The sequence below is a fragment of the Enhydra lutris genome, unplaced genomic scaffold (assembly GCF_002288905.1).
Source record: "Enhydra lutris kenyoni isolate GAN:26980312 unplaced genomic scaffold, ASM228890v2 scaffoldscaffold8, whole genome shotgun sequence".
NCBI classification, from domain to species: Eukaryota; Metazoa; Chordata; class Mammalia; order Carnivora; family Mustelidae; genus Enhydra; species Enhydra lutris.
In genome coordinates this window covers 39,771,763-39,795,740 of record NW_019154092.1, presented here as the reverse complement: position 1 = coordinate 39,795,740, position 23,978 = coordinate 39,771,763, and the positions used below count along the sequence as shown (strand labels likewise).

Below are 23,978 nucleotides of genomic sequence, written 5' to 3'. Positions count from 1 at the left end.
CAGACTTTGCCAGTCCTCTTTGTGAAGGACCCACGGGTCCTGCAGAGATGGGAGATGGGAATGAGGCTGGTAATCCAGGAGAGGTGGGTGGGACACCATGCATTGGGGGTGCCAAGGTTATTGGGAGAATCAAATGCATCTGTGCTTGCTCCAGCCTGAGATCGTATCCGATCTGTGTTGCTCCTGCTGAGCCTCTGAGCAAAAGAACCCGAGCCTCTGAGCAAAAGAACCCAAGCCTCTCCCTGGTCCCCCCGTATACCAGCTTTCCACGCTTCCCCCGGCCCATCAGGCTGAGGATCAGTATTTCTGGGACCAACACTGCTCTTTCCCCAAAAATAAGCTGCAACCCCCAGAAGAAGGTTTCGAGGACTCGAGACTCCCCCAGTGTTTTCTCTTTCTTCAGTGTCAGGCTGGGTTGCTGTCCTGACACAAGTTCATTACTCTGGGTCTTCTTCGCCCACCAGGGCTTGCAGAGCTAATGTTCCCACTCCCAGGGCCTCCAGCTGGTAGAGGTGCCATTCTGCACGTCCAGTCTCCACCTCCTTTTACGTAAGGTTGAGTAATTGGTTGGTTGGTTGTTTCATTCATTCATTCATTCATTCATTCATTCATTCATCTGTTTGTTCATCCAGCAAGCATGTACCTGACCTTTGGTGTTCAATATTAATAGCCACTCGCCATGTGTGGCTATGGAACCCTGGAAATGTGACTAGTCTAAACTAAGATGTGCTGTAAGTATAAAATACATACTAGATTTCAAAGACATAGGGGAGCCTGGGTGGTTCAGTCAGTTAAACGTCTGCCTTTGGCTCCTGTCATGATTCAGGGTCCTAGGATTGAGTCCCACATCAGGCTCCTTGCTCAGCAGAGAGACTGCTTCTCCCTCTCCCTCTGCTGGTCTCCCTGCTTGTGCTTGCTCTCTCTGTCAAATAAATAAAATCTTTTTTAAAAATAGATTTCAAAGACATAATATGAAGAAAGATGTAACCCATCCCATTGGTTTTTAAATTATTATATATTGAAATGACAATATTTTAGATGTATGAGGTTAATAAGAATATATTATTAAAATTCATTTCAACTTAAAAAAAAGATTTTATTTATTTATTTGACAGAGATCACAAGTAGGCAGAGAGGCAGGCAGAGAGGGGGGGAAGCAGGCTTCCCACTGAGCAGAAAGCCCGATGTGGGGCTCGATCCTAGGACCCTGAGATCATGACCCCAGCCGAAGGCAGAGGCTTAACCCAATGAGTCACCCAGGTGCCCCTCAACTTTTTTTTTTTTTTTTTACTTCTTAGAAAACTTTTTATTTTGAGAATTGTAGATTCACATACAGTTGTAAGAAATTATACAGAGAGAATCCACGTACCCTACTCCTGTTTCCCAGATGCTAACATCTTGCAAAATTATAGTACAATATTATAACCAGGAAATCCACATCGATACAATCCATCAACCTTACTCAGATTATACTAGTTTTACATGTACTCATTTGTGTGTCTGTGTGTAGCTAGTTCTATGGAATTTTATGATGCGTTTGATAGTTTTATTTTAATTTTTTTGTAATGTGGCTATCAGAACATTCTAGATGACATCTGTGGCTCCTGGTGTATTTCTATTGGATAGTACTGCTCTAGTCTCTGGTTGCCAAGATGTATGAAACTCTGCTGTATACTAAGTGCCAGGTGGGCTGGGGTTCGGGCACAGAGAGACCCCCAGGGCCTCAGATGACGTGGAAGCCTCTTACATGGAGAAAGGAGGGTACTCGTTTGGCACAGAGTGGGGGCTTCAGTCCTTCCCAACCGGGTGCCTCTTCCTCAACCCCGCCCTCTGCCATGTCCCTTCCCTCCTCTACACAGTCACAAAGGGTCTCCCAGTGTCCCACAGAGCCAAGCTGGAAACCACGGGCCAGGGCTGAGCATCTGAATGGAATCTTGAAGAAAGAGTAAGGTCTCACCTTGGAGGATTAGAGAGGGACCCCAAGTGTATGGTCAGGGCTGCTGTAACGGTACCACAAACTGGGTGGCTTCAATTGAGAGTTGCTGTCACATAGTTCTGGAGGCCAGATGCCTGGGGCGAAGGTGTCAGCAGGGTCGGTTCCTTCGGAGGGCTATGAGGGGGAGTCTGTTCCATGCCTCTCCCGTGGCTTCTACTAGTTTGCCTGTGATCTTTGGTGTTCCTTGGCTTCATCTTCACATGGCGTTCTTCCTGTGTCCGATTTCCCTTTTTTATAAAGACACCAGTCAGTCATATTGGATTAGGGGCCCACCCCACTTCAGCATGACCTCATCCTAATTTAATGAATTTCCTCTGCAGTGACCCTATCTCACAAGGACTGGGGTGGGGGAGGACTTCAACATAGGAATTTTGGAGGAGCACAGTTCAACCCATAAGAGCCACAGGAATGAGCAGGAGCAAAGGCTGGTGCACGAAATGACTGGAGAAGTTCAGCTGGAGGGGGCTCCCCAGGGTTGAGGGAGAGTGTGGGCTGCTAACCTCTGAGAATCTGGGACGTGTCATAAGATGGAGAAGATTGAATTAGTGGGAGCTCATAAGAGAGTAGTTGGAGTGAATGAATGCATGAGTGTTTGAGGGGACCCCCATGTGTCCTCATCATTCCACTGCCCTCCAAGGAGGCAGGGGGGCCCCACTCTGTTCACTGTGGTCCGCCACTGGGGGCCTTAGTGCCAGAGGACAGCTGGAAGGTTGTGGGTGTATCCTCAACCCCTCCCTCACCCTGTGCTCCTCCTGCAGCAGCCTCTCTTGGAAGGGGTGGTCTGGAGCACCAGCCCAGGGAGCACAATGTTTGGACGTGGGCCTGGGGGGCCCAGACTCCTCTGCGGTGCCTAAATGGGGGGTGGCAAGGTGGTCTCAGAATTATGCCTGGAGCTTGTCCAGTTTCTCTCTCTCTGGACCCCTCCCATGGCTGGGTGTCCCCGTGTGTACCACCCTCCACCCCCATTCCTGCCCTAGCACTGCCAGTACCGAGACCACTGGGCCCCGGCCCAGCCGTTCCTTAGCCAGAGGCTTCTGCAGGGCAGTGGATGGTCTTCAAATCCAGGAGCCTCTATCTGCTCCCTGGGCCCATGCATTCCAGGCCTGGGGACTCTCAAGGAGGCCAACCCTCTGCCACCTCTGGGCAGGGCCACTGGGGAGTACAGGCCCCCCTCCTCTCCTCTCTCAGCAAACCCCCACCTGCAGCAGCTTTTCTGTTGCCCCAAATGAAAGTCTCCACAGGTGAACCCTGGGGATGAATCTACTTCCCTTTCCCCCCGAGGTTCTTCTGGGGAGAATGTTACCATCCAGCCCTTCACAGAGAAATACCATGAGTCACTGGTATGTCAGGAATGGGGACCGGCAAAGGAGTATGTGGAACCTGATAATTATGCCCATTAATCCCACTGAAAAGGCTTCCCAGCTGGCAGGCACTTCCGCTTGGATCTGGGTGGGAAGGTCCTGGCAGCTTCTGACCAGCTCCTTCTGGAGACCCAGAGAGGTGGAAGGTGGGGGAGGGCCTAGCACAGGCTCCCAGGTGGCCCAGCGGAATTCTTGGCTCCTCAGAAGATGACATGGTCCCACCTCCCTCTTAGATGACTTTGAGGGAACGCAGAAATGTGGCACTGCTTCTCTGAGCCCAGGCCCTGTCACCTGCCCTGATTCACTCAGCCCCAACTACATAGACCCTCTTGCCAACCCCAGAAGAAGCCATCACACCCCTCAGGGCCACCACAGGTGTTGGTTCTGGAATATTCTTCCTCAGGAGCCACCTGTTGCCTCATCACCCACTTCCCGTCCTCTCCATTTTACCTCCTCAGAGAGGCCCCCCGACCACCCAGTGTGGAATGGTACCTTCACCACCCCAAACTCCTTATCCCCCTTGCCACCCTTAATTTTTCCCACAGCACTGTCCACATCTGACACACTAAACATCGTGTCACCTGTTTGCTTATTGTCACTGTATCTGTCTCCCTCTGGTAGCAATTGTCATCGGGGCAGAGCCTTTTTCGGCTGGTTTGTTGTTGAACCCTGGCACCCAGCCTGGCAGGGCTCTTTGATAAATACAGAATAACATAATAAATATTTGAAATATATCTGCCTATATAATAAAATAAAAATAGCTTGGAGATAAAGGAAACATATCCTCAGTCAGCTGTGACGTACGACACAAGCGACTTGCTGATGATTGATGGAAAAGGAGTCATACCTTTGATTTCACAAACTTGGTGTGAAAGGAAGAGTTTGTTTCCTTCTCTTCTTTTAATTGAGCCTTATCCACCAGCTGGTGGGAAACTGAGTCTATCATTCCCAAAGGGCCTTCCATCCACACCTTCCCCCCACCACTCCAGGTTTGTGGAGAACAGTGCAGTTGGGGGCTCCCAGGGCCACACCAGCCTTAGTCAGTCTGCTCACTGCTCTCCGGAGGCTCCCAGAGCCATGGGTCCAGTCACCAGGGGTGCCCCACGCTGTGGTCTTTCTAAGGTCCTGCTGTCTGTTTAGAGGGAGATGTGGGGGAGCCCCAAAGCAGGAGGCAGGCTTCCTGGACTTGAGGCATCTTCTGCCCCCCTCCTAGACCAGAAGGCCGTGACTTCCCCTCCTGGACGCCTAGCACAGTTTCTTCAGGGAGCCAGGAAGCTTTCAGCCCCCACAACCCGCAGGGCCCTAAAGTAAGAGGATAAAAAGCCCAGCTCCCTTCTCGGAAAGGGGGAGGGAATAAATAATTCAATAGATTATCCTCCCACAAAAGTTAAGTACTGGTGTTTTCTGAATGACTTTCTTCTTTTATTATTTTTTTCCCCCATGGAGTCAACTCAAGGTTGTCCTGGCAATAATAGCAGGTCGGGCATTTACAGTCCTATTGCTGGCTTTGCCAGTGGGCGAGGGGGCGGGGAAGGGGTGGTCACAGGCTCCAGGGACCGCACCCCCGTGGGCTGCCTCGGTGGGCGCCCCCCGCAGTGCTGAGCTGGTCCGTTTTGCCTGAGCCAGCCCCCAGGACAGAAGACCCTCAGGTGTGCTGCGGGTAGCAGACTCCTGGGGATGGGATCCAGGACGTCTCCTGAGCTGCGACAGATGAGGCACACTGTCTCTATGGACAGGGACCCCCAGAGGTGGGGGTGGGGCAGGGGTCCCCAGACTGCATCCAGCGTGCAACATGGCGCATGTGGTCTGCACAGTGTTCCCACTTAGAACTCATGGACGCACTTAAACACTGGGGCGACCTAGACGCCCATGGAGGGATCTGGGTGGGCATCGGGGAGACAGCTCACCTCCCTGATACTTTGGTCAAGGACCCTGGGGGACATCCTAGACAGCGCTCCTCCCTTGAAAGATGCCAGAGAGTTATGCAGATTTGCCTCAGGTTGCTCGGCTCAACAGTGGCAGCTCCGGGTTGAGGGGACAGCAGCTCCGACAACCATCGCCGTCCCCTCCCCTCAGCTTAGAGGCTATTTATTATCAAGAGTTTTATTAAAAATTTTTTTCTCCTTCATTTGTCTCTTTTCCCCTGAGTTTACCTCCTCCCCCCCCTACCCTTTTTTTGGCTATTTGTTTTGTTCTCTGACTTTGAAGTTTAAGGTTTTCTCACATGCTGGTTGGTGGCCTGTCGTTGCCTGTTCATACTTCAGGGCAAGCCAGTCTCCAGAAGGTTCACCGGAGCTCTGTGAGGTGGGCACTGTCTTAGGACAGTGGTTCTCGGCTGGGGGCATTTGGCCCCCCCGGGGATGCATGGTGACCTCTGCAGACATTTGCGATCGTCCTAGTGGGACAGTGGGGAAGGAGGTGCTCCTGGCATCCAGACAGTAGAGACTGGCGGGCACAGCTCAGCCCTGCACTCCTGCCCTCGGTGGCCCTGGGTCCCCAATTTCAGAGCCTTCTTGAGTTGTGCACACGGAATAGATTGCCCCATAAACAGCGGGGCTCCACTCTCTCATGGTGTGGGGGACTTAGTTACCTGTCTGCTCTTCGTCTTCCGTGGACTTGTTGCTGGCCCCCCTAACGGTCACCTCCTCTCCATGCTCGCATCCTTATTTATTCCTTTGCTATCACTGCAGGCAGGGCTGGGGACGGAGCAGAGATGACCATGGGTGTTGAGTCCCTCTTCTCGAACCAGGAGGTGTATCCTTATGCCTCAGAGCGCCGGATTTCATTAAAAGCTTTGCAGTGTGGCCTCTGAGAACAGCCAAGCGCTGGCGAGTGACAGCTCTTTGGGTCTAAGTCTCCAGCGCGGTAGGGGGAGGGCTGAAGAACACACCACAGAGAGGTAGCTATGAAGAATGCACCACATAGGACCTTGACCTCACTAAGCCTCAGTTTCCCTGTGTTTACAGCGTGTAACCTCAGCTCTGCTGGGAGAGGCGGAAGGAGGGCACGGGTGAATGTGAGCAGAGAACACGATACAGGGCTGTGGTTTATGACCATCCCCCTCGTGGGTGGGTATCCGCTTTATCTCCAGTAAAGGTGTGATCACGGCGACGTGTCCCTCAGCACAACAACAGCAAGAGGTGCTGTGGTTAGATGGGTTTCATCGAGTGTGTGAGCCTTGAGTACCAACTGCCTCGTTTTCTTGCCAGAGGCCTCCAGTTTGGCTGGCAGAGTGGCGACCCGCTGGCCAATTGGACGGGGCTCTTTAATGTCACGGACGACCCAGCAGTGCAGAGCGGCAGTGACTCCAGCTCCAGGTACAGACCCCAGTGAATGGCCTGGGAGGGGGGTAACCCCATCCCCAGGTGGCCTCATAGTCCCTGCCCTGCGGTCCACCCCCAGAACTACCCTCAGGGAAGAAGCAGGCTCAAAGCTCACTGCGTTTTGGCATCCCGCCTTGTCTCCTCTGACATGAGGGCTGAGGGCTAGGACCCAACCACAGCACGGCAGGGATGTGCTGGCCCCTCTCAGTCAGAGAGCGGGGAGCTGGAAGGGGTGCAGTGTGGGTCTCAAGCTTTCCTTGGGAGTCGGGGCTTTTGCTGCGTCCCTGCTGCAGAGGTTTTGGAGGCCGGCCTGCAGGTGTGTGTAGGTGTGTGTGTGGGTGGCATCCGGGGTGGGCGTGGGGCATGGGCTCTGCTCCTTGGATGTCCAACTGCACGGGCTGTTCCTACTCTGCCCCCAGGCGGGGCTGACCTTGGCTAGGGAAGAGCCATTCCCTCAATGTCAAATGCTGAGATTTGACATTCAGACCATAGCGTGGTTTTCCCTTACTGCTCTGCTGTCGGGTTGGGCGTGAAACAGTAACGCAGGGCACTCTGTAAACCCAGGAGCTCGGGGTTTGTTGGATGCATGAAATGCAGGGTGCTCCACTGGAGGACAATCAAGGCGGGGAGGGCAGCGGGGGTAAGTCTTTCAGGCAAGGCAGAATGCTTTCTCTGGGTGTGGCTGGAACTTGCCCCCTAAGGGTTTCCAGGGGCCAATTAAGTTGTTCGGGCCCTTAATTTTTGCATTTCTCAGGATGCACTGACTCTGAGGTCTGTTTCCCTGGGAAAGTGGCCTGAGTTTTTGTTGCTGTTAATTCTGACACTGAAACATTAAACTGACCCCACAGAACACACAGAAGAGAAGTAATGTGTTTTTCAGGGACCCCTCCCATGGGTATGATTCTGTTCGGTGCTTGAAAAACTAAGGATGTGGTTCCAATGTCAGAAGAATGTCAGCGGGGGCAGTGTTCACAGACAGGCCTTAGGGTGTGGGCCAGTCTCGGGAACCCGGGTCTTATCCTGGCCAGTTCTTTCCATATATGTGTGTGGTGGAGCCCCAGCCAGCCGCTCGGCCCCTGGGATGTCACCCGGGAAGAGCGGGGTGTCCAGAGTTGTCCCTTCCTAAGTGTTGCACCTAAGTGTTGGCCTTTCTGCTGTGTGATTAGCCCGCCCAGTTGGGGGGTGTTCTAGGTAAGCCCACAGGTGTCTGCCTTCCTGGGACGGACTCTCTGAAGAACTGCCCGAGGAGTTTGGCTAAGATGCTAATCCCCTGAGCAAGATGGGACAGGCCCCTGGGAGCTGTCTCTGCGGGGAGCGCCCTGCAAGAGCTCTACTTGCCCCCTTTCCTGTTGCAGCAGACTTTCCCTCTCCTTCTCTCTCTGCCTTGTGTTGCTGATTTCTCTACCTTTCCCTTGACCTCTTCTCCCCTCTTTCTTCCTGCCGCCCTTTCTTGCTCCCTAATTCCTGCTTCCCTCCCACCTCCTTTCTTCACTACTCCCTTCTTCCCGTCCCTTCCCTTTTACTTTCTCCCCCCTCCCAGTGACCCTGGACAGACACCCCCCCCCGCCCCATTCCCTGTCACCCAGGATCCCCCCGAGTCAGAGCCACCACTAACTTCTAACCATTTGGTTTTAGAACTAAGCCGCCCTTTCTCCAGCGTGCTCACCAGCTGAGCTCATTTCCTCCTGGGGAGCAGCCATTTGACCCAGACCCCCTTTCATCATGGAACAAATGTGATGAGCACACAGCCCAACTTCTTCTGGGACAATTCCAATGTCAGATCGCCATTTCAGGTTGACCCCCAAAGTACTATCACACATGTGAGAAACCGTAATGTGCATAGTTCGCAGGTGTGGGAAAGAATGGTTAATGTCATTAGAACTGAACCATATGTTGGAGATCTACCTTCCTACCTACCTTCCTTCCTTTCTTTTCTCCTTCCTTCCTTCCTTCCTTCCTTTCCTTCTTCCTCTCTCTTTCTTTCTTTTACCTTGGTTTAGGAGTAGCGTCTGCCGTCTTCATAATGGGTAGGACTGCTCCTGGCAACAGATTTGCAGGGCTGGGTGGGGGGGGGGTCTCCTGTCGCTGTGGAAAAAACATCATGGCGGTGAGCAGCTCTCCACGCCCGGATTATGTGATGTTCTTTGTGGTATTATTCAGCCACTGAATAATTCAGCACAGGCCATATTTTGCTCTCTATAGTTGTGTGGTGTGTCGTGGTGTGTCATGGTGTGGTAAAGTGTGTTATTTATTATTAACATGGTTGGAGGGGAAGTCAGGAGTTACCATATATAACCAGAGGATCAAGAGAGGCAGAAAAAGCAAATGACTCATAAACTGTATATTCAAACAGGAGCCATGGGAGAAGGAGCAGGTCCAAACGATTGGTCTGGAAAACTCCAAATAAGACCACAAAGAAAATCCAGACCAGACAGTGCTCAGAACGGTTGCGGTCAGGTCCTCCCCTTGGACATGAGCTGGGGGAAGTCCAGGCCGAGTTAGAAAGTGTGTGCGTTATAAAATACACATCGACATACGGCTTTATTAATTTCAAGCATGAGTCTAGAAGCGTCCGTGAGAGTCCTTGGGGGAACTGTTGTAGTGAGCAGATAGGAAGCTGTTTGAATCAGCAAATGCTGCTATTCAAGTGGGTGCCTTGAATGTGAGCGGGAAGGTCTTTGAGGACAGTTCTTCTCAGGTCTGGGCTATGTTGTGTCTCTATCTCCCACACTACACAGTGATGGCGCTCCTTCACCTTTGAGCCCTCAGCACCCAGACTGGTACCTTGCATGCAGAAGGAGCCCAGTGCATGTTACTGGAATAAAATAATGAATTAAGCAGGCACAGAGTAAGGGCTGTTGGTTAAAAAAAAAAAAAAAAAAAAAAGCAAACTTATATTTCAGGGTTCCCAAATTCTCCCTTAGTGATGTATTCCTTTGAATAAACCTGTCTCTGTCACTGTCTTTGAAAATTAATCCCCAGAGGGGAAGCGCTTTGAATCATAAACTCCTTCCCAGTTCGGAATGATGGGAGAACATTCTCTTGAGAAGAGCAGGGAGTAGGACCATCGGAGCAATCTGGGCAGCTGGGTGGGAAAGGGAGCCTGCAGGAGGGGGAGGGGGCCGGCTCAGAAGGAGAGAGAAGGTAGTGAAGGCAGAGTGTACACTCCTGCGATAGCTGAGAAGCCTTCCCAAATGCCGCCCACAGAGCATCACTGCAGATGAGCTGGTGGGGAGGGCCCATGTCCTCTAGGGCCAGCTCAGTGCCTCGAGCCCTCTGGCTGGGGCCCCTTGCCCGCCTTCCCAGGGTGGGCCCAGAGGGCTGGGAGAGGCAGTAGCACCCTTAGCAGTCATAGTCCTGCAAGGTGGGCAGTGTTGCACCCACTGTCTGAGCCTGTCCCGGGGAGAGGACCGAGTCAGAGGGGCTGAGGGCGGCTGGGCCAGGAGTCCTCCCAGGTACTGACCCTGAGTCAGGCCCATAGTCACAGCACAAAGGGCTTCACTCAGCTTCTGCTGCCTGGACCCTGCTCCACATCAAGTGCTTATCGTCCGGTCGATATCCACCTCACACTCCACCTCCTCCTTGAAGCCTTCCTGGATAGCCCCCTTAACTGCACATTCTGTAAGAAGTGTCTGCACGGAGGGTTGTTTCTATCATTTCACACACAGTCAGCTCTCCAGCAAGTGCACATGAATTTCTCCGTGTTTGCTCAGGCATTCCCCAGATCCCGAGAACTGGCCTGGACCATCTGTGCAAGCATCGCCGGGGCCCTCCAGACCCTCCTGCTCCAGATACAACCCACAGATGGCCTGGCTGGTCAGTCTCATTGGCCCCTCTCCCAGATTCTGTACAGCCTCAGCCCTCCTGGGCTGTGGTGCGATGGCAAGAGGCAGTGCACAGAGCACTCTCTCTGAGGTCCAGAGCAGAGCTGGCTCAGGCTGCTGCCCATCCAAGTTGCCCGTGCCTGGGACAGCACTGACCCTGCATTGCCGGCCTTCCAGGGTGGGCTGAAGGGGACTTCCCAAGTGGGAGGGTAGCACTGGCCATGGGAGAAAAGAGCCAGCCCCCAACTGATGACAGAGGAGACTCTGCCCCACTGAAGAGGGAGCTGGGTGCGTGTCCAGGGCCTGGGCCGGAGCCCTGCACTCCGGGTGCGATCTGCATGTGTGTCTAGCAGGTACTGTGCAGTGTGGGCCTTGGGGCAGTGATGTTTCAGAGCTGCGCTTCAGTGTAGCACTTATTAGGCTGTAGTCAGTTGTTTATAGTTGTTTCAAGATGGTGTATAATCAGGCAATAAATTGCGCCACACAGATGGCGAGTGCACCAGGGGCTCAGCGTGGAGGTCAGAGGTGCTTCTGTGGAAGGGCAGGACCTGGCTGGGATCTCGGCAGGTGATGGCCACAGCCAAGTGCTATAAAGGCTGACTGTGTGCCCGGCACTGTTCTGGGCGCCTGCACCTGTTCCTGCCCTCAGTCCTCACCCTCCAGTGTTTGAGGTGGGTCCTGTCAGTGCCTTCCTTTTCCAGATGAGGAAACTGAGTCACCACTTAGAGGTGGTGGCTGTTGGAGCTGGCACACAGCATATCCTCCCCTCGAGTCTCGGGGCTAAGGCCGTGCAAGACAAACGGCTGCTGCTTCCTGGGCTGTGGACAAGTCAGCCTGGGTAGGGTTCAGTGTCCTACTCCATCTTTAGGGTCTCTCCTCTCCCCACCCCCATCTTCTGTGTCATTCTCCTACCTCCCCCCAATCCCATGCTTAGTGCTTTCTTGATTGCTACCCCTGACAAATGCTTCCTTCTACCAGCTCCTGGACATGCTACATTTCAGAGAGGAGCCCTTGGGGGCAAGGCTACCCCAGGGGAAAGAATTTTCCTTGGACTTGGAGGTGTGGTGACTGTTGTTGAGGGCCTGTGTCTGGGCCCCTGACTTGTGGGTGTGGGCTGGCTTAGCATAAGCCTCTCTGGTCAACTTTCAAGTCTGTGGGAAAGGACAAAAAAATAAAAAATAAAAGAGGGATAGAGTCCTTGGGCTCCGTCCAGTGGGGGAAGAGTTTGGAGAATCAGGTTTGGCACTGTTCTGGGCCGCATGCTGGAAAAGCCAAACCAAGATGGAGCAGCTTCCCCATCTCCTCCCGTGTACCTGACAAGGGCCTCTGGTGGCCAGCGGGCAGGGGGCTGTCTGTGGAGGCCAGGTTATGGGTGTCCTGGGACTCGTCAAGTGGTGTTGACCCATGAGTCCCCCTGGTCCTCAAGCTTTGTGGCCCTTGGTTGAGTCTGAATTGAGTTTCTTGGACAAATAACCACCTAGGTGAATGGTTCTGTGCCCTAGTTTCCCATTGGGTAAGCTCCTGTCTTGCTCAGTCACTAGTGGGGTCACCTGAGGGGACCTTCTGGATAGAGCCAGGCCCCAGCTTCACCCCGACTCACAGCTGGGTATGAGCACTTCCTTCTATGGGCCTCATTTCCCGATCAGGTGATCAATGGTGACTGCCAGGGCCTCACCCCAGGTCAGCTTCCAGGATGAAAAGGAAAAGGGGGCTGGGGTCAGGCTGGGAGGACCCAGCATCCACCCGGAAGCAGTTTAGGGGTGCCCAGATGGTAGGCACATGGGGCTTTCCCAGTTTCCCACTCTGCCTACCTGTGCGTAGCCTATACCACCTACAGCAAGGGCCATAAGGTTGTGCTGGGATGGGGGTGATGGGGTTCACAGAGGCTGTCCTCCCCATGCGGGCCTCCTCCTGTGGCATGTAAACCTTCCCTCCCTCACCCTCCACTGGGGCCTTCAGCGCCTCAGAGAGCACTGAGGCATGTTCCTTCTAACTCTGGCTGGTTCTTCACGCGTTGGGGGAAATGCCCTTCTTGCTGCCTCAGCCCGGACCGAGTCTTCGTGCACTCCCTGTCCCGGCATGGGTGGGCTGTGGCTACGGCAGCCCACAGATCCGGGGGGCTCGTAAGCAACAGACTGTCTCTGGCCGCTCCAGAAGCTGCATGTTGGAGATCTGGGTGACAGCGCGGTTGGGCTCTGGTGGGAGCCCACTCTGGTGTGCACACTGTCATCTTCCTGCGGTGCCCTCACATGGTGGGAAGACCACAGGCGAGCTCGCTGGGGTCCCTTTTATAAAAACCCTGATCCCATTCACGAGAGCTGCACCCTCATGACCTCATCACCCCCCAAAGACCCCACCTCATGGCCCCCAGTGCTCATCACACAGACTTCCACAGCCACTGTCCGCAGGACCTCCCACTTCTGTTCTCACCTCAACCCACGCCAGTGGGGCTTCTGCCTCCCCGCTCCCCGGAGTCTGCTCTTGTCAGGGTCACCAGTGACTGCCTCGTCGCGAGGTCAGCGGGACCTTCTCTTTCTTGGCGTTCATTAGGTCTGGTCAGAGCTGACCCTCTGTCCCGGAAATGCTCTCTGCTCCTGGCTGCCGTGTCGGTGGGCTCTCCAGGTTCTCCTCCTTACCCCAACTCTCCTCAGACTCTGCTGGTGCCTGTCTCCCCTGCCACCATCTGAAAGTCTGTCGGAGCTGACCACAGGCTTGCCCTCTGCCCGCCACCCTCCCCTGAGATCTCGCTAAGCCCTTTGTCCCTTGCCCTGGAGCGTGTGTCTCTGACCCTGACGTCTGCACTGGGCTGCAGACATGTGACTCTGACTGGCTACCGACGATCTCTTCTTGAATGTCTAACAGTCTCAGCCAGCTGCACGGGGCCCGAGGAGCTTTGGTTCAGACCCAGGCTGTTCATCTCCATCATTCCCTCCTCTTTCAATGTCTCTGTGAACCAACTAGTTGTCCAAGATAAAATCTTAGGAGCTACCATTGATTTCTCTCATTCCTTTTCACCTTTGCAGTCTTGCCATCAGCACATCCTGCTGATTCCATATGGAACTCGCGTCCTGCTCTGTCTCCTTCTGGCATCTCTTTGCTGCCTCTTGGCACAGTCCACCAGCCCACGTGCCACCCACGTCCCTACGGCGGCCAGAGGGAGCTTTCACGTCAGGCCGTGCGTTTCCGCTGCTTCAGCGCACTGCTGTATCGAGTGCCCCCCCAGCCCAGCTTGACCCGGTGCTGCTCGCCCCTGGGCCTCAGTTCCTCTCACCGCGCACCCCTGTTCCTGCAACCCCACTGGCTTTGTCTATCCTCAGCATGTTTGTATCTGCTTGTCGTTCCCTCTCGAATGCTCTTCCCGCACCCCTGCTGATGGCTCCATCTCTGTCCCGAGAGGCCTTCTTTGACCTCCTACCGCCCTTCCAGGTGCCCTCCAGCCCCCTCTCCTGCTTTACTTTTATGACGCTCATCCCTACCTGGCCCTATGTTGCATTTGTATTTCATGTGTCTCCTGTCCTGGAAGTCCGTGAGGGTGGGGGCTTTATCCGGAGTTGTCGTTGCTGCATCCTGGCCTAAACAGGTACCTGGCACGTAGTAGTGGGTCAGTAACTCTTCCGTGAGCTGAAGGGGAGAAGAGCCATCCCCCGAGGGGCCTGGCGTGGTGGTGGGGGTGTTGCGCGGAGAGCAGTGTAATAAGGACTGAGCTGGGGGCTGTGGGCGCGGCAGAGGGAGGGCGGGGAAGGCTCTGATGGATAAGCTGGTGGCAACCAGAGAGACACAGCGAGGAAGAGGGTCCCAGACAGAGACACCCCTCCAGGGAGAAAAGAGTACTTACTCACACCCTTTGTGCCGGAAGGGAGAGAAGTGCCTCAGAGGGAGCAGAGGTGACCAGTGGGTGGGAGCTGAAGGAAGAGGAGGCCAGGAGGATCCGGCTGTGGCATGGGCCCCTGGGGGCCCCTGGGGGCAGCAGGGTGGTAAAGCAGGGTGGGAGCAGTGGACGGCCACTGCTAGTTTGGACACCGGGAGGTGGGCTGGGTTTTAACAGGGGAGTTCTTCAGGGATCCCTGGTCTGGTTCAGAAGGGAAAGCCACCACATGCGACCTCTTGCCTGGGCTATCTAGACACTGGATCAGGGGCCCCGAAGAACCTCTGGCCGCAGGGGGGAGGAGGGGCAACCCCAACCCCCACCCGATGCCAGGAATGACGCTGCAGCAAAGTTCATACCCGGAGCAGATTAACCAAAGGACTATCAAGGTTGTGTTCGGAACGTTGGGCTTTCTTAGCTTCCAGCTCTGATATTCAAGTACCTCTGCAGAGTCCCATGGACAGATGGGGAAATTGTGGCCCAGAGAGCCAGCATCTAGTCAGGGGTCTGAGCCAGCTCTCTTCACACCCTGGGAGGGGAGCATCTCCTCCTGGCACCTGTGACCTGCCATTGTTGACAGCTGAGCCCTTCTCGAGTCTCTCTGTTCCTGTTAAGGAAGACACGGCAGTCCTTTGAATTGTCAGGCTGCACTTTGCAGACTTTGATTTCTGTGCCTGTGCACTTATGGGTGGAATGCTGTCTTGGGATGGCAGCTTTCCTGGCTCTGAAGTCGCACTGAGCCCCCTGACGGGGAGGGGGCTGCTCGCTGAGAACCGCTCCCTGCACCCCATAACTGTGGCTTGTCAGAATCAGGGAGAGGGAGTGTACTGCAGCGACGGAAGGACATGGATTCTGGGCTCCTAAAAGCTCTGGGTCCCCTTTCCAGTGCCCCTATTTACTAGCTGAATGACTTTGGGCAGGTTGCTTTACCACTTGCTATCTGAGTCTTTGGTATACAATGGGGGAAACAATGCCTACCTCATAGGGCTGTTGGGAGGATTAAGCAGGACAAAATTAAGGAATCCAGTATCAGGCTGCCACAGACGGTTGTGCAGAGTGGGCACTGCAGCACTGCACAAAGATACCCAGCCAACGGTCAGGCAGCTCACTCTCGCTTCACAAGTCATGTGACTGCCCTGTGGCTTAATTCACCTGGAGAAAAAGGTACTTTTTCCTAATTTGCACAGAGGTGTCATACCCTTTCCAGGTTCCTACACAGTGTGGAATAAATAAACCATTTTGTGGTCCCCTGAGATTCTGCACGAGGTTTGAGAGGAGCCCAGGGGTGCTGATTGCTGAGCTGGGGCTGCTTCCTTGCTCGATGGGCTGGTGGAATCTTTTGCAGGACATTGGGACCTCCCTGGGCTTCTGTTCTCTTGAACACCATCAGCACCTGGGGAGGAAGGGCAGTGTTAGGTAGGAAGCCGAATGCACGAACCTTATCTTGTACCAGCCAGTGGTGCCAGGGCTCAAAGTACCGTGGCCTCCAGGAAAAACCCCATGGCCCCAACAAAGCTCTGGAGGGGGTTCAGCCAAAGGAGAGCCTGCTGAGGGGCAGGCTTGCAGAGAAAGCCTGGCAGGGATGCACGTGGGCCCCTGAGCATGCTGCAATGAGGCCTCCTCCACCTGCAAACCTAAAGCCCAAGTCTGGGGAGGAGGAGGAGGACTGTTGTGGTCACCTCTGCCATTGTCTTCTCACTTAGGGGAGGCTGTCACCCGCTGGTCAGGCAGCCGGGCTGCCCTACCGCCCCCCCCCCGAAGTCCCTGAGGGCACTGAGGAGGGGCAGGACAGACACAGCTTGGTGCCAGCCCCGGAGGTGGCTGCCGGAAGCCAAGTGGCATCTGAGATGAGCTGGGCTGCCGGGCTGACAGGCTGAGACTATTTATACCTGCGAGGTGCTAAATGTGCTGCAGGCCCCTCCTCTCTGAGCTGGGCAGAGATCATCTTTCGAGAACTGGAAGAAGAGACAGTGACTAACTCACCTTGAGAGGCTAATAGAGTTGAGAAGGTTGGAGAAACTGCTTTTCTCAATCTGTAGCAGGTCAAGGCGGAGCTTGTGCTGTTTCGAGGGAGAGCTAGGACTTAAATAAAAGGGCATTTACTGGTGATTTCCAATAACACGAAAATCATAACCCCATTACAGGAAACATAAAAATACAGAGAAGTATTTTAAAAATTGTTCATTGTCCCATTACTCAAAGAAACCCACCATTAGTGCCTTGTTGCGACCCGTCCCTTCGCCCCACGCATTCACATGTGTGCGTCCCATTCTTTTGGGACATCAGTTTTGTAACTTGCATTTTCCACTCAGCATTGTCCTGCGAGTATCTTCCCATGTCATTCCACAAAGAAAGTGGAAGCCTCATTTTTGATGTCTGCATAGAAGTCTGTGTCCAGGCCAAACAAGGATTACCACGGCTTTTCCCAGAATGCCATGCTTGGGTGTTCCGTCAGAAGCAGAACGCGGGGGGACACTTGGAAGCCCTCGTTACAATCTCCTTTCCTCAAGTTCATTATCTTTGGAGACAGGGATGGAGAAGTGCAGCCCAGAGAAGCAGAGCCCAGGCAAGAGCTATTATCTCCATTTTCAGCTGGGAAAACCAGGGCTTTCGCCCCAGGCAGGGAGTGGTTTTGATGGCTTGGCCAAGGTACCATGGGGAGTGTTTTCAGGGTGGCTGGGCTTCGTTATAGTCGTGCACGGTGAGACACACAGACGTGCAAGTCACTGGCAGGAAGGAAGAGGGTTTTATAGTCATGCTCAGAAGCAGGAGGCACATCACACCAAACACTGGGGAATACTGGGAGGTGGGATCAGGAGCAGAGGGAGTGAAGGGAAAAAGTGGGCAAGAGCCTCTACTGTGGTTTCTCTGGAAGAAACAGGTGAGACAGGTACACAGGCCTGGGAGTCATCAGTCTGAATGATCTCAGCGGGCTCCGGGGCCTAAGGGGCTGCCCTAGCTGTCTGGTACCTGGCCCTGGGATGATCAGGGCAGGGGGAAAGCAGCCCCTCTTGGGAAGTGGTGCAGTGTGTGTGTGAGCTCTGGACTGATTTGTTTGCATAGGAAAGGTGCTCACAGGTGGTTCCTGTCTCCAGGAATCGGCTAGCCCTGGGTGGGGTGGTCTTCCAGGGTCAACAAGGCCCAGAGGTTAAAGCCTCAGAAACACAGTTTATCCATGGAGTGTGCAGCAGAGAAGTGACCAGGGACATCCCCGCATCCAAGCAGAATGCAACATGGGCTCTATCCTGCTGGGTGGCAGGGGAGGGGGTTTCCTGGCAGCAGTGGAAGGAGGATGCCGGCCTGTCCAGGTGGCAGAGAAGCTTCCTGAGGTTACTCGTGCCTGACCCAGCTCTGCCATCAGCCAGCCGCAGGGCCATAAGTGGTCACTGACTCCCTGGAGACTCTTGCCCTTTGATGGCAAGAGAAAGGAGAAAGAAAGGACTGAGCATTTCTTGGGTGCTTGGTGTGTGCCAGGCACTATCCTGGGACTTTCCCCAAATTTCTCATCAATATCTTCTCTCAGCCCTGTCACACATGAATGGTACTTTTGTGTGTGTGGATGTGACAGATGAGGAAAGTAAGGCTCATAAAAGTGATGGGCCTGGGGTGGCTTATGAGGGGCGGGGAAGGAATGTGACCCCATTCTGAAAGCCTGTCCACCGAGTGGGCACCAAACACACGGCACGAGACCATCTGGAATCACTGTACTGCCCAGTTCCCTGGAGGGGTAAGGTTGGCGATTCAGCAGGGAGGGAGACTGAGAGGAGTCTGGCAGAGGTAAGGGGGCGCGCCTGATGGAGATAGTGGAGGGGCTGGCTGGTCTTTGAGAGTTTCTTCCTTGTCTTTGTGGATCATCATTCCACAGTTACATTCTGGTTTGGTTAGTGAGTGGGAAACACTGAGGGGTCATATTATGTGCTGGGTAGGCCCTTGGCTATTATTTTAAGGAGGAGAAAGCAGAGGCCCAGAGAGGTTAAGTGATTGACCCACATCACATAGCTGGTTTAGAGGCATAACAAAGATGTGTCTGCAAGACTTCTAGTCCCCCAAGACCAGTGGGGTAAGTTTCTCCTAACTAACTCCTGCACCATTTGAATCTGGAGCTTTTCTTACTAGCAGCCTGAGATCATGGCTTCAGATGACCCAGTGGATTCCAAAGGACATAGTGCCAATGGCTCTGGTTGCAAACGATGATCTTTGTGATAAGACACCAGACCTTGCTTACAGTTGTGTGACTGGAAAATGATGTCAGTTACAGCCAAGGTCATGGACTTTTCTGGTGGCCTCATGCTGACCCCTTATTCTTAATTATAGGTAGTCAAATCCGTTGAGCTAGTGAAAGCAGAAGGGGATCTATTTAGGGGAAAGAATATAATATATAATAATAATAAATAGGAGAAATAATAATAAATATGATATATTTATTTATAAATATAATATCATGAGGGTGATGCTACCACTGTAGTTTATATATAATAATAAATAATATATAATAATAAATGTAATATATTTACATAAGAATATAATCATGAGGATGCTGCTACCACTGCAGTTTCCAAGAGATATGCCACCTCTGCCACATTCTGCACCAGCAAAACAGTGCCTGGAGCCTGGCTATTCTTTACCGATAACACAACTCTGACTCAGTCTTATGCAAATGCTTCTGACTGGTCGAACCTAAATGACATCCACACCCTAGTTGCAAGGGAGTCTGGGAAATGTAGTTTTCCACTTCACGACATCTGTAGTACAAAAGGTACAGAGCTAACAAAGACAGAGTCCTTTCTTTGAGATATTCACAACAGTTTGGAAGGGAAAACAGATACATAAACAGACTGTTAGAATACAGTGTTAGTTGTTCTAATTAAGAGACAAAGTAAGAGGGACCCCAGGAGTGAGGGTCAGAGAAAATTCTCAGAGGTAGGGGCAGTTGAGCTGGGTACTGAAGGATAAATTTGGGTTTGCCAGATGAGAAAGACAGACAAAGGAATTCCAAAACATGGGGAAACAGGGAGAAGAAGGTGAGTGTGATATTTTGGAAATCCACAATGCCTAGTTCTTATGAACTCCACTTCATTTCTTTCACGGCATGAGAATAAGGAGTCAATTTCATTTTGTCAGTAAGAGACAATTTGTTATATAAAATGTTTTAATATTTTAATGGAGCACCTGGGTGGCTCAGTTGTTGGGTGTCTGCCTTTGGCTCCAGTTGTGGTTCTGGGGTCCTGGGATCGAGCCCTGCATTGGGCTCCCTGCTCTACTGGAAGCCTGCTTCTCCCTCTTCCACTCCCCCTGCTAGTGTTCCCTCTCTCACTGTGTTTCTCTCTGTTAAATAAATAAATCTATCTATCTATCTATCTATATATCATACGCATGTATGTGTATAATCATTATACACATACATGCATATGATATAATATATACACACACATACATATATGAGTTAAAACTACTTAAAAACATAACTTTAACACTTAACTATTAAATTATATGAAAGTTATGAACAAATATTTTAAAACATATTTAAAGTGTTAAATATGATACGATATATAGAAGTTATTTAAAATGCAGGTATTGTAAAAAGCCACTTTATTGGGTAAAATGCCTTTCTGTGTATAGAGCAGCACATCCAAGAGTTGGTACACAGAAATGAGGCGTGTGAGAACACATGGGAAATAACTGCCCCCACGTGCTGGGAAGGTTTCTGGGACGTGCTGGAGGAATGACTTTATTCTAAATCCTGGGTCACGGCACACAGCTCCCAGGAGCAGCCCTGAGGGCTCATCTGATTCTCCAGAGCTACCTGTCCCCAGGCCACTGACCCCACTTTTAGAGTGTCTTGACCCTGCAGGCTTCTCTGGTGTTGAACTGTTCTGGGATCCAGCCCCCCAGCCTTTTCTGAGCAACCTCCGGACAGAGAGGCTACGAGGGCTGGCCCCATCCTGCCTCCATGGCTGCGTTCAGCAGTGAACTGTGCTTAATGTCTGCAGGTGCTCTTTCTTCTCTGGGCTTGTGGGAACTTCAGGGGACAGCTTTAAAGGTCTCCTCACCCAGTGACTGTGGGAGGCCACAGGGCCTTTTCAGGGGACACCAGCTGTCTTTACAGGTGAGTGGACAAGAGCAGCCTCAAGTCAATGTGCAGGCTCATGTCCCAGCTTTGCCACCTACCATCTGTGTGGCTCTGGGCTACTGCAGAGCTCATTCCAGATGCATATGCCGACTGCTTTCCTCATAGGCTAGTTCGAAAAGTAACAAGTGGGTGCACCCACGTCAAGCACTTGGTCCTAGGTAAGGGCTCAGCAAGCACTGGCTAGAATCGGCTTCTGTGTGGAGTTGCAGGAGGGACCCTGAGGTGGCTCTGGCAGGCCTGGAGACAGCTGGCATTAGGAAGGGCTTGGGCTTCCCTCTGGTGGGACCCAGCCCAAGCCTGGCCCCGTCCTCCTGTTTGTGGGACCTGAGCTCTATCTCCTTAGCCTCCACTTTCTCAGCTGCCAAATGGGGAGAAAGAAACGTCAGCCTCACCTAGTCACAGCTTGAGAGCCGGGTGAGCTACTGACAAGTGGAAAAAGCAGCAGATTTTCACTGTGTTTGTGTCCCGGGGGGAGGAGAAAGGGGCAGGAAAGGGCAGGACTAAAGTTGAAAGTCTGGGTCTCACCACCCCGACTCCCCGTGCCGCCTCCATCAGGCACCAATCACCGAAGCTAATGAGACCATGCCCTGGGCATCCTTCCCTTTCCCTTCCCTTTTGCAGCCAAACCTTCTTCTGAATGTCCTGATTTGCTGAGATGAGTTCATGCCTTGTAAAGGGTTAGACTCCTGCGGCAGTGGGGTGCTGTGAGTAACCAACCACCCTGTGGTCAAGCCAGAGGGCCCCACCAGTCCTGGGGACCCCCTATGAGGTCATCTGCCGGGGTGGGTCTGGTGTGCTCTATTAATTTGAGCAGGATTGACTTGTCCCCACCAAGAGCCCCATAGTCCCCCCAAAGTCTGGCTGGCTTCTTCATATAGTAATTTCTGTCCCTGTTGGTTCCTAGGTACTTTGAGTTTTACGAGGGCCCATTTGAATATAACTCCACAAGATGCCTGGAGCTGAGGCACGAAATCTTGGAAGTGAAGGTGCTGTCCATGTGAGTGTGGCCGGGATGGTGGCAGGGACGGGACACGTGGGATGGGGCAGGACCGGGGGAGGGGGCGTGGGATGGGGCAGGCACCCCATAGAGGGAGAATGAGATCTCCTTCCCCCGGGCCTCTGGCACTTGGAGAGCAGGGATAATTGTGCATTTTATGAAACAAGACCAAGTTGGCAAGGTCACCTCTGGTGACTCAGGGGATTCAGTCCCAGTCTCAATTACCAGGCTCCATGAGATTGTCCCTGGGCAACTCCTGCATGGAAGCCAAAGAGAGCACAGGAGCATCTTACCCAAAATTCAGCACTCTGAGCGGAGGGTTAAGCAGCGCCCTTTTGCTATCATCTTTTCAACCTTTTATAGTCATTAAATTAAGTATTTTTTAAATTATTTCAATGATACAGCATTCAAATGGTACAAAAAGGCATAGAGTAAAAACCCCCGTCTCACAGCCCCTCGGTTCCCCGCAGAGGCAGCACGGGTGTCCTGGTGCACTCCCCCAGGGAATCTGCTTCAACCAGCACCTGTGCACAAACACGCTTTATTAGGATTTTGCTCACAAATCACAAAAGAACTGTAATTTCTGCTCCTCACCCAACAGCAGAACACCCATGGCTTTTTTACAACCTATAGGAGAAAAAGCACATTAGAGGCAGCACATTTCAGTGACTATGGGTTTCCACCACCCTCCTCTCCCACGTGGCACTGCCACAAATTCACCACCCACTGAGAGGAATGTTGCCGCACTCGTCGTGATATTTGGTTTGAAATGAAATTCGTGTGTATTTGAAAACATTTCTACCTGGATGTGGAAGAGGACTATAGTTAATCTATAACTAGCGTTGGGGGCTCTCGTGGGCCCGTGAGCCATCCCTGGGACCATGGTCCATGGCTGACGGGCAGAAGCCACCGCGCCTTCTGCCATCTGACCCAGTTTCTGTGTAGTGTGGGTCATAGACGGAGCATGCGCCTGGGGAGTTGTCAGACCTGGGATCTTAGCAGCTCTGCATCTTTATACAAATTACTTAATCTCTCTGAGCCTTTCCTTACCTATAGAAATTAGGATACTGTTACCCAACTTTTAAGGGTCACCGCAGAGACTACAAGAAGTAGCGTATGTGAGAGCAGATGGCCCCTTGGTCCGCGTCCACAGTAGCACATGTAATAGGTGCTGCCTCAATGTTCATATGCCTCCCTCCCTTTTCTTCCGCTTCTGGAACCACTGCCAGCAGCAGCAGCTTTTCGGGGCTGTCTTTCAGAATCTGTAAGTTTAACAGCTGCAGGAAAGCTCCCAGGACGTGTCCCTGGGCTTAGCTGCGTTATGGTCCCGGTACCAACCAAAGGTCTCTGTACCCTCTCCAGAGGTAAACGTGTAAGGCAGGTCCCCCTCCCATCAGCCCCAGCCAGCCCTGCGCTGAGCACACACCCTGGTCCCTGCCCTCATGGAGCTCACAGCCCAGCAGGGAAGTGGACATTAATACTTGTTTACCCTAGGGAGACAAGGGGATGGCAGGGAACTGGACTTGGACTGGGGCGAGGAGGGGGTTGTCAGGCAAAGCTCCTCTGAGGAAGGGATGCTGGCACTACCGTTGGAAGGCTGATAAGAGGTAAGTAGGCCAGGCAGGTTCCAGACTGAGGGAACAGTCTGTGTAAAGTCCCTGTGCCAGGAGAAAGCCCACTGTGTCCCTGGCTCTGAAGGGTCAGGGCAGCTTGAATGCCAGCGTGAGAGGGGAGATGAGGCAGCCGTGTTGCTGGAGGGCCAGACCAGGGCCTGACCTCATGAGGCTTTGCAGTGTGGACCAGGATTCAGATTCTGTCATTATCCGAGGGCCGCGGGAACCCATGGAAGGCTTTAAGCAGGTGGCAGTGGGGCGTGTGTGATGTGATCAGTGAGGAGTTGCGATTTAGTGGCAAATGTGGCTGTCCACACTTCAGGCATGAGTCAAATTCATCAGCTCCTAAGCAGAGACCCTTTGTCTTTTCCCAGAATTCAAAGACCTCAGGCCCTCCAAGAACTTTAGATCCCACAGCTGCAGAGGTGGGAAGCCTGAGATCGAGGTGCTGGCAGGGCTGGCTGCTGAAGCCTCCGCTTGGCTTGCCGATGGCCGCGTTCTCCCTTGACCTTCATGTGGACTTCCTTCTGTACCTGCCTGTGTCCTCATTTCCTCTTCTAATAAGGACATCCATCATACTGGATGTGGGCCCACCCTCATGGCCTCATTTCAACTTAACCTCCTCCTTTAAGACCTTGTCTCCAAAGAGTCACATTCTGAGATCTCAGAGGTTAGGATCGCAAATAAGAGTTTTGAAGGAGAGATGATTTGGACCCTGAGAGTCCCTATCCCAGCTTCCACCACGCCCTGCATCACAACGTTGTGCGGTGGAGTGGGGTGAGGAATCTTCCCACAGTCGGTGCCCACCTTTGTCCCTCATCAGGGATGCATGTCTGGTGCTCAGCAAGTTAGTCTTGAACTCTCCTCTC

At 52.9% G+C, this 23,978-nt stretch overlaps 1 protein-coding gene across 3 annotated transcripts in view; it reads left to right on the top strand.

Moving 5' to 3' along the window:
• Positions 1 to 23,978, top strand: part of LOC111142642 (ST8 alpha-N-acetyl-neuraminide alpha-2,8-sialyltransferase 5) — a 50,497-nt gene that overhangs the window by 10,290 nt on the left and 16,229 nt on the right. The window contains exons 2-3 of one of the 3 annotated variants that reach the window (XM_022495955.1): positions 6,567 to 6,674; positions 21,404 to 21,496. The exons of 1 other annotated variant lie outside the window; for it this stretch is intronic. In XM_022495955.1, coding sequence (XP_022351663.1) covers positions 6,567 to 6,674; positions 21,404 to 21,496 — 201 coding nt within the window. The remainder of the gene's footprint in view (positions 1 to 6,566; positions 6,675 to 21,403; positions 21,497 to 23,978) is intronic. One more of the 3 variants, XM_022495956.1, reaches the window with a different exon arrangement.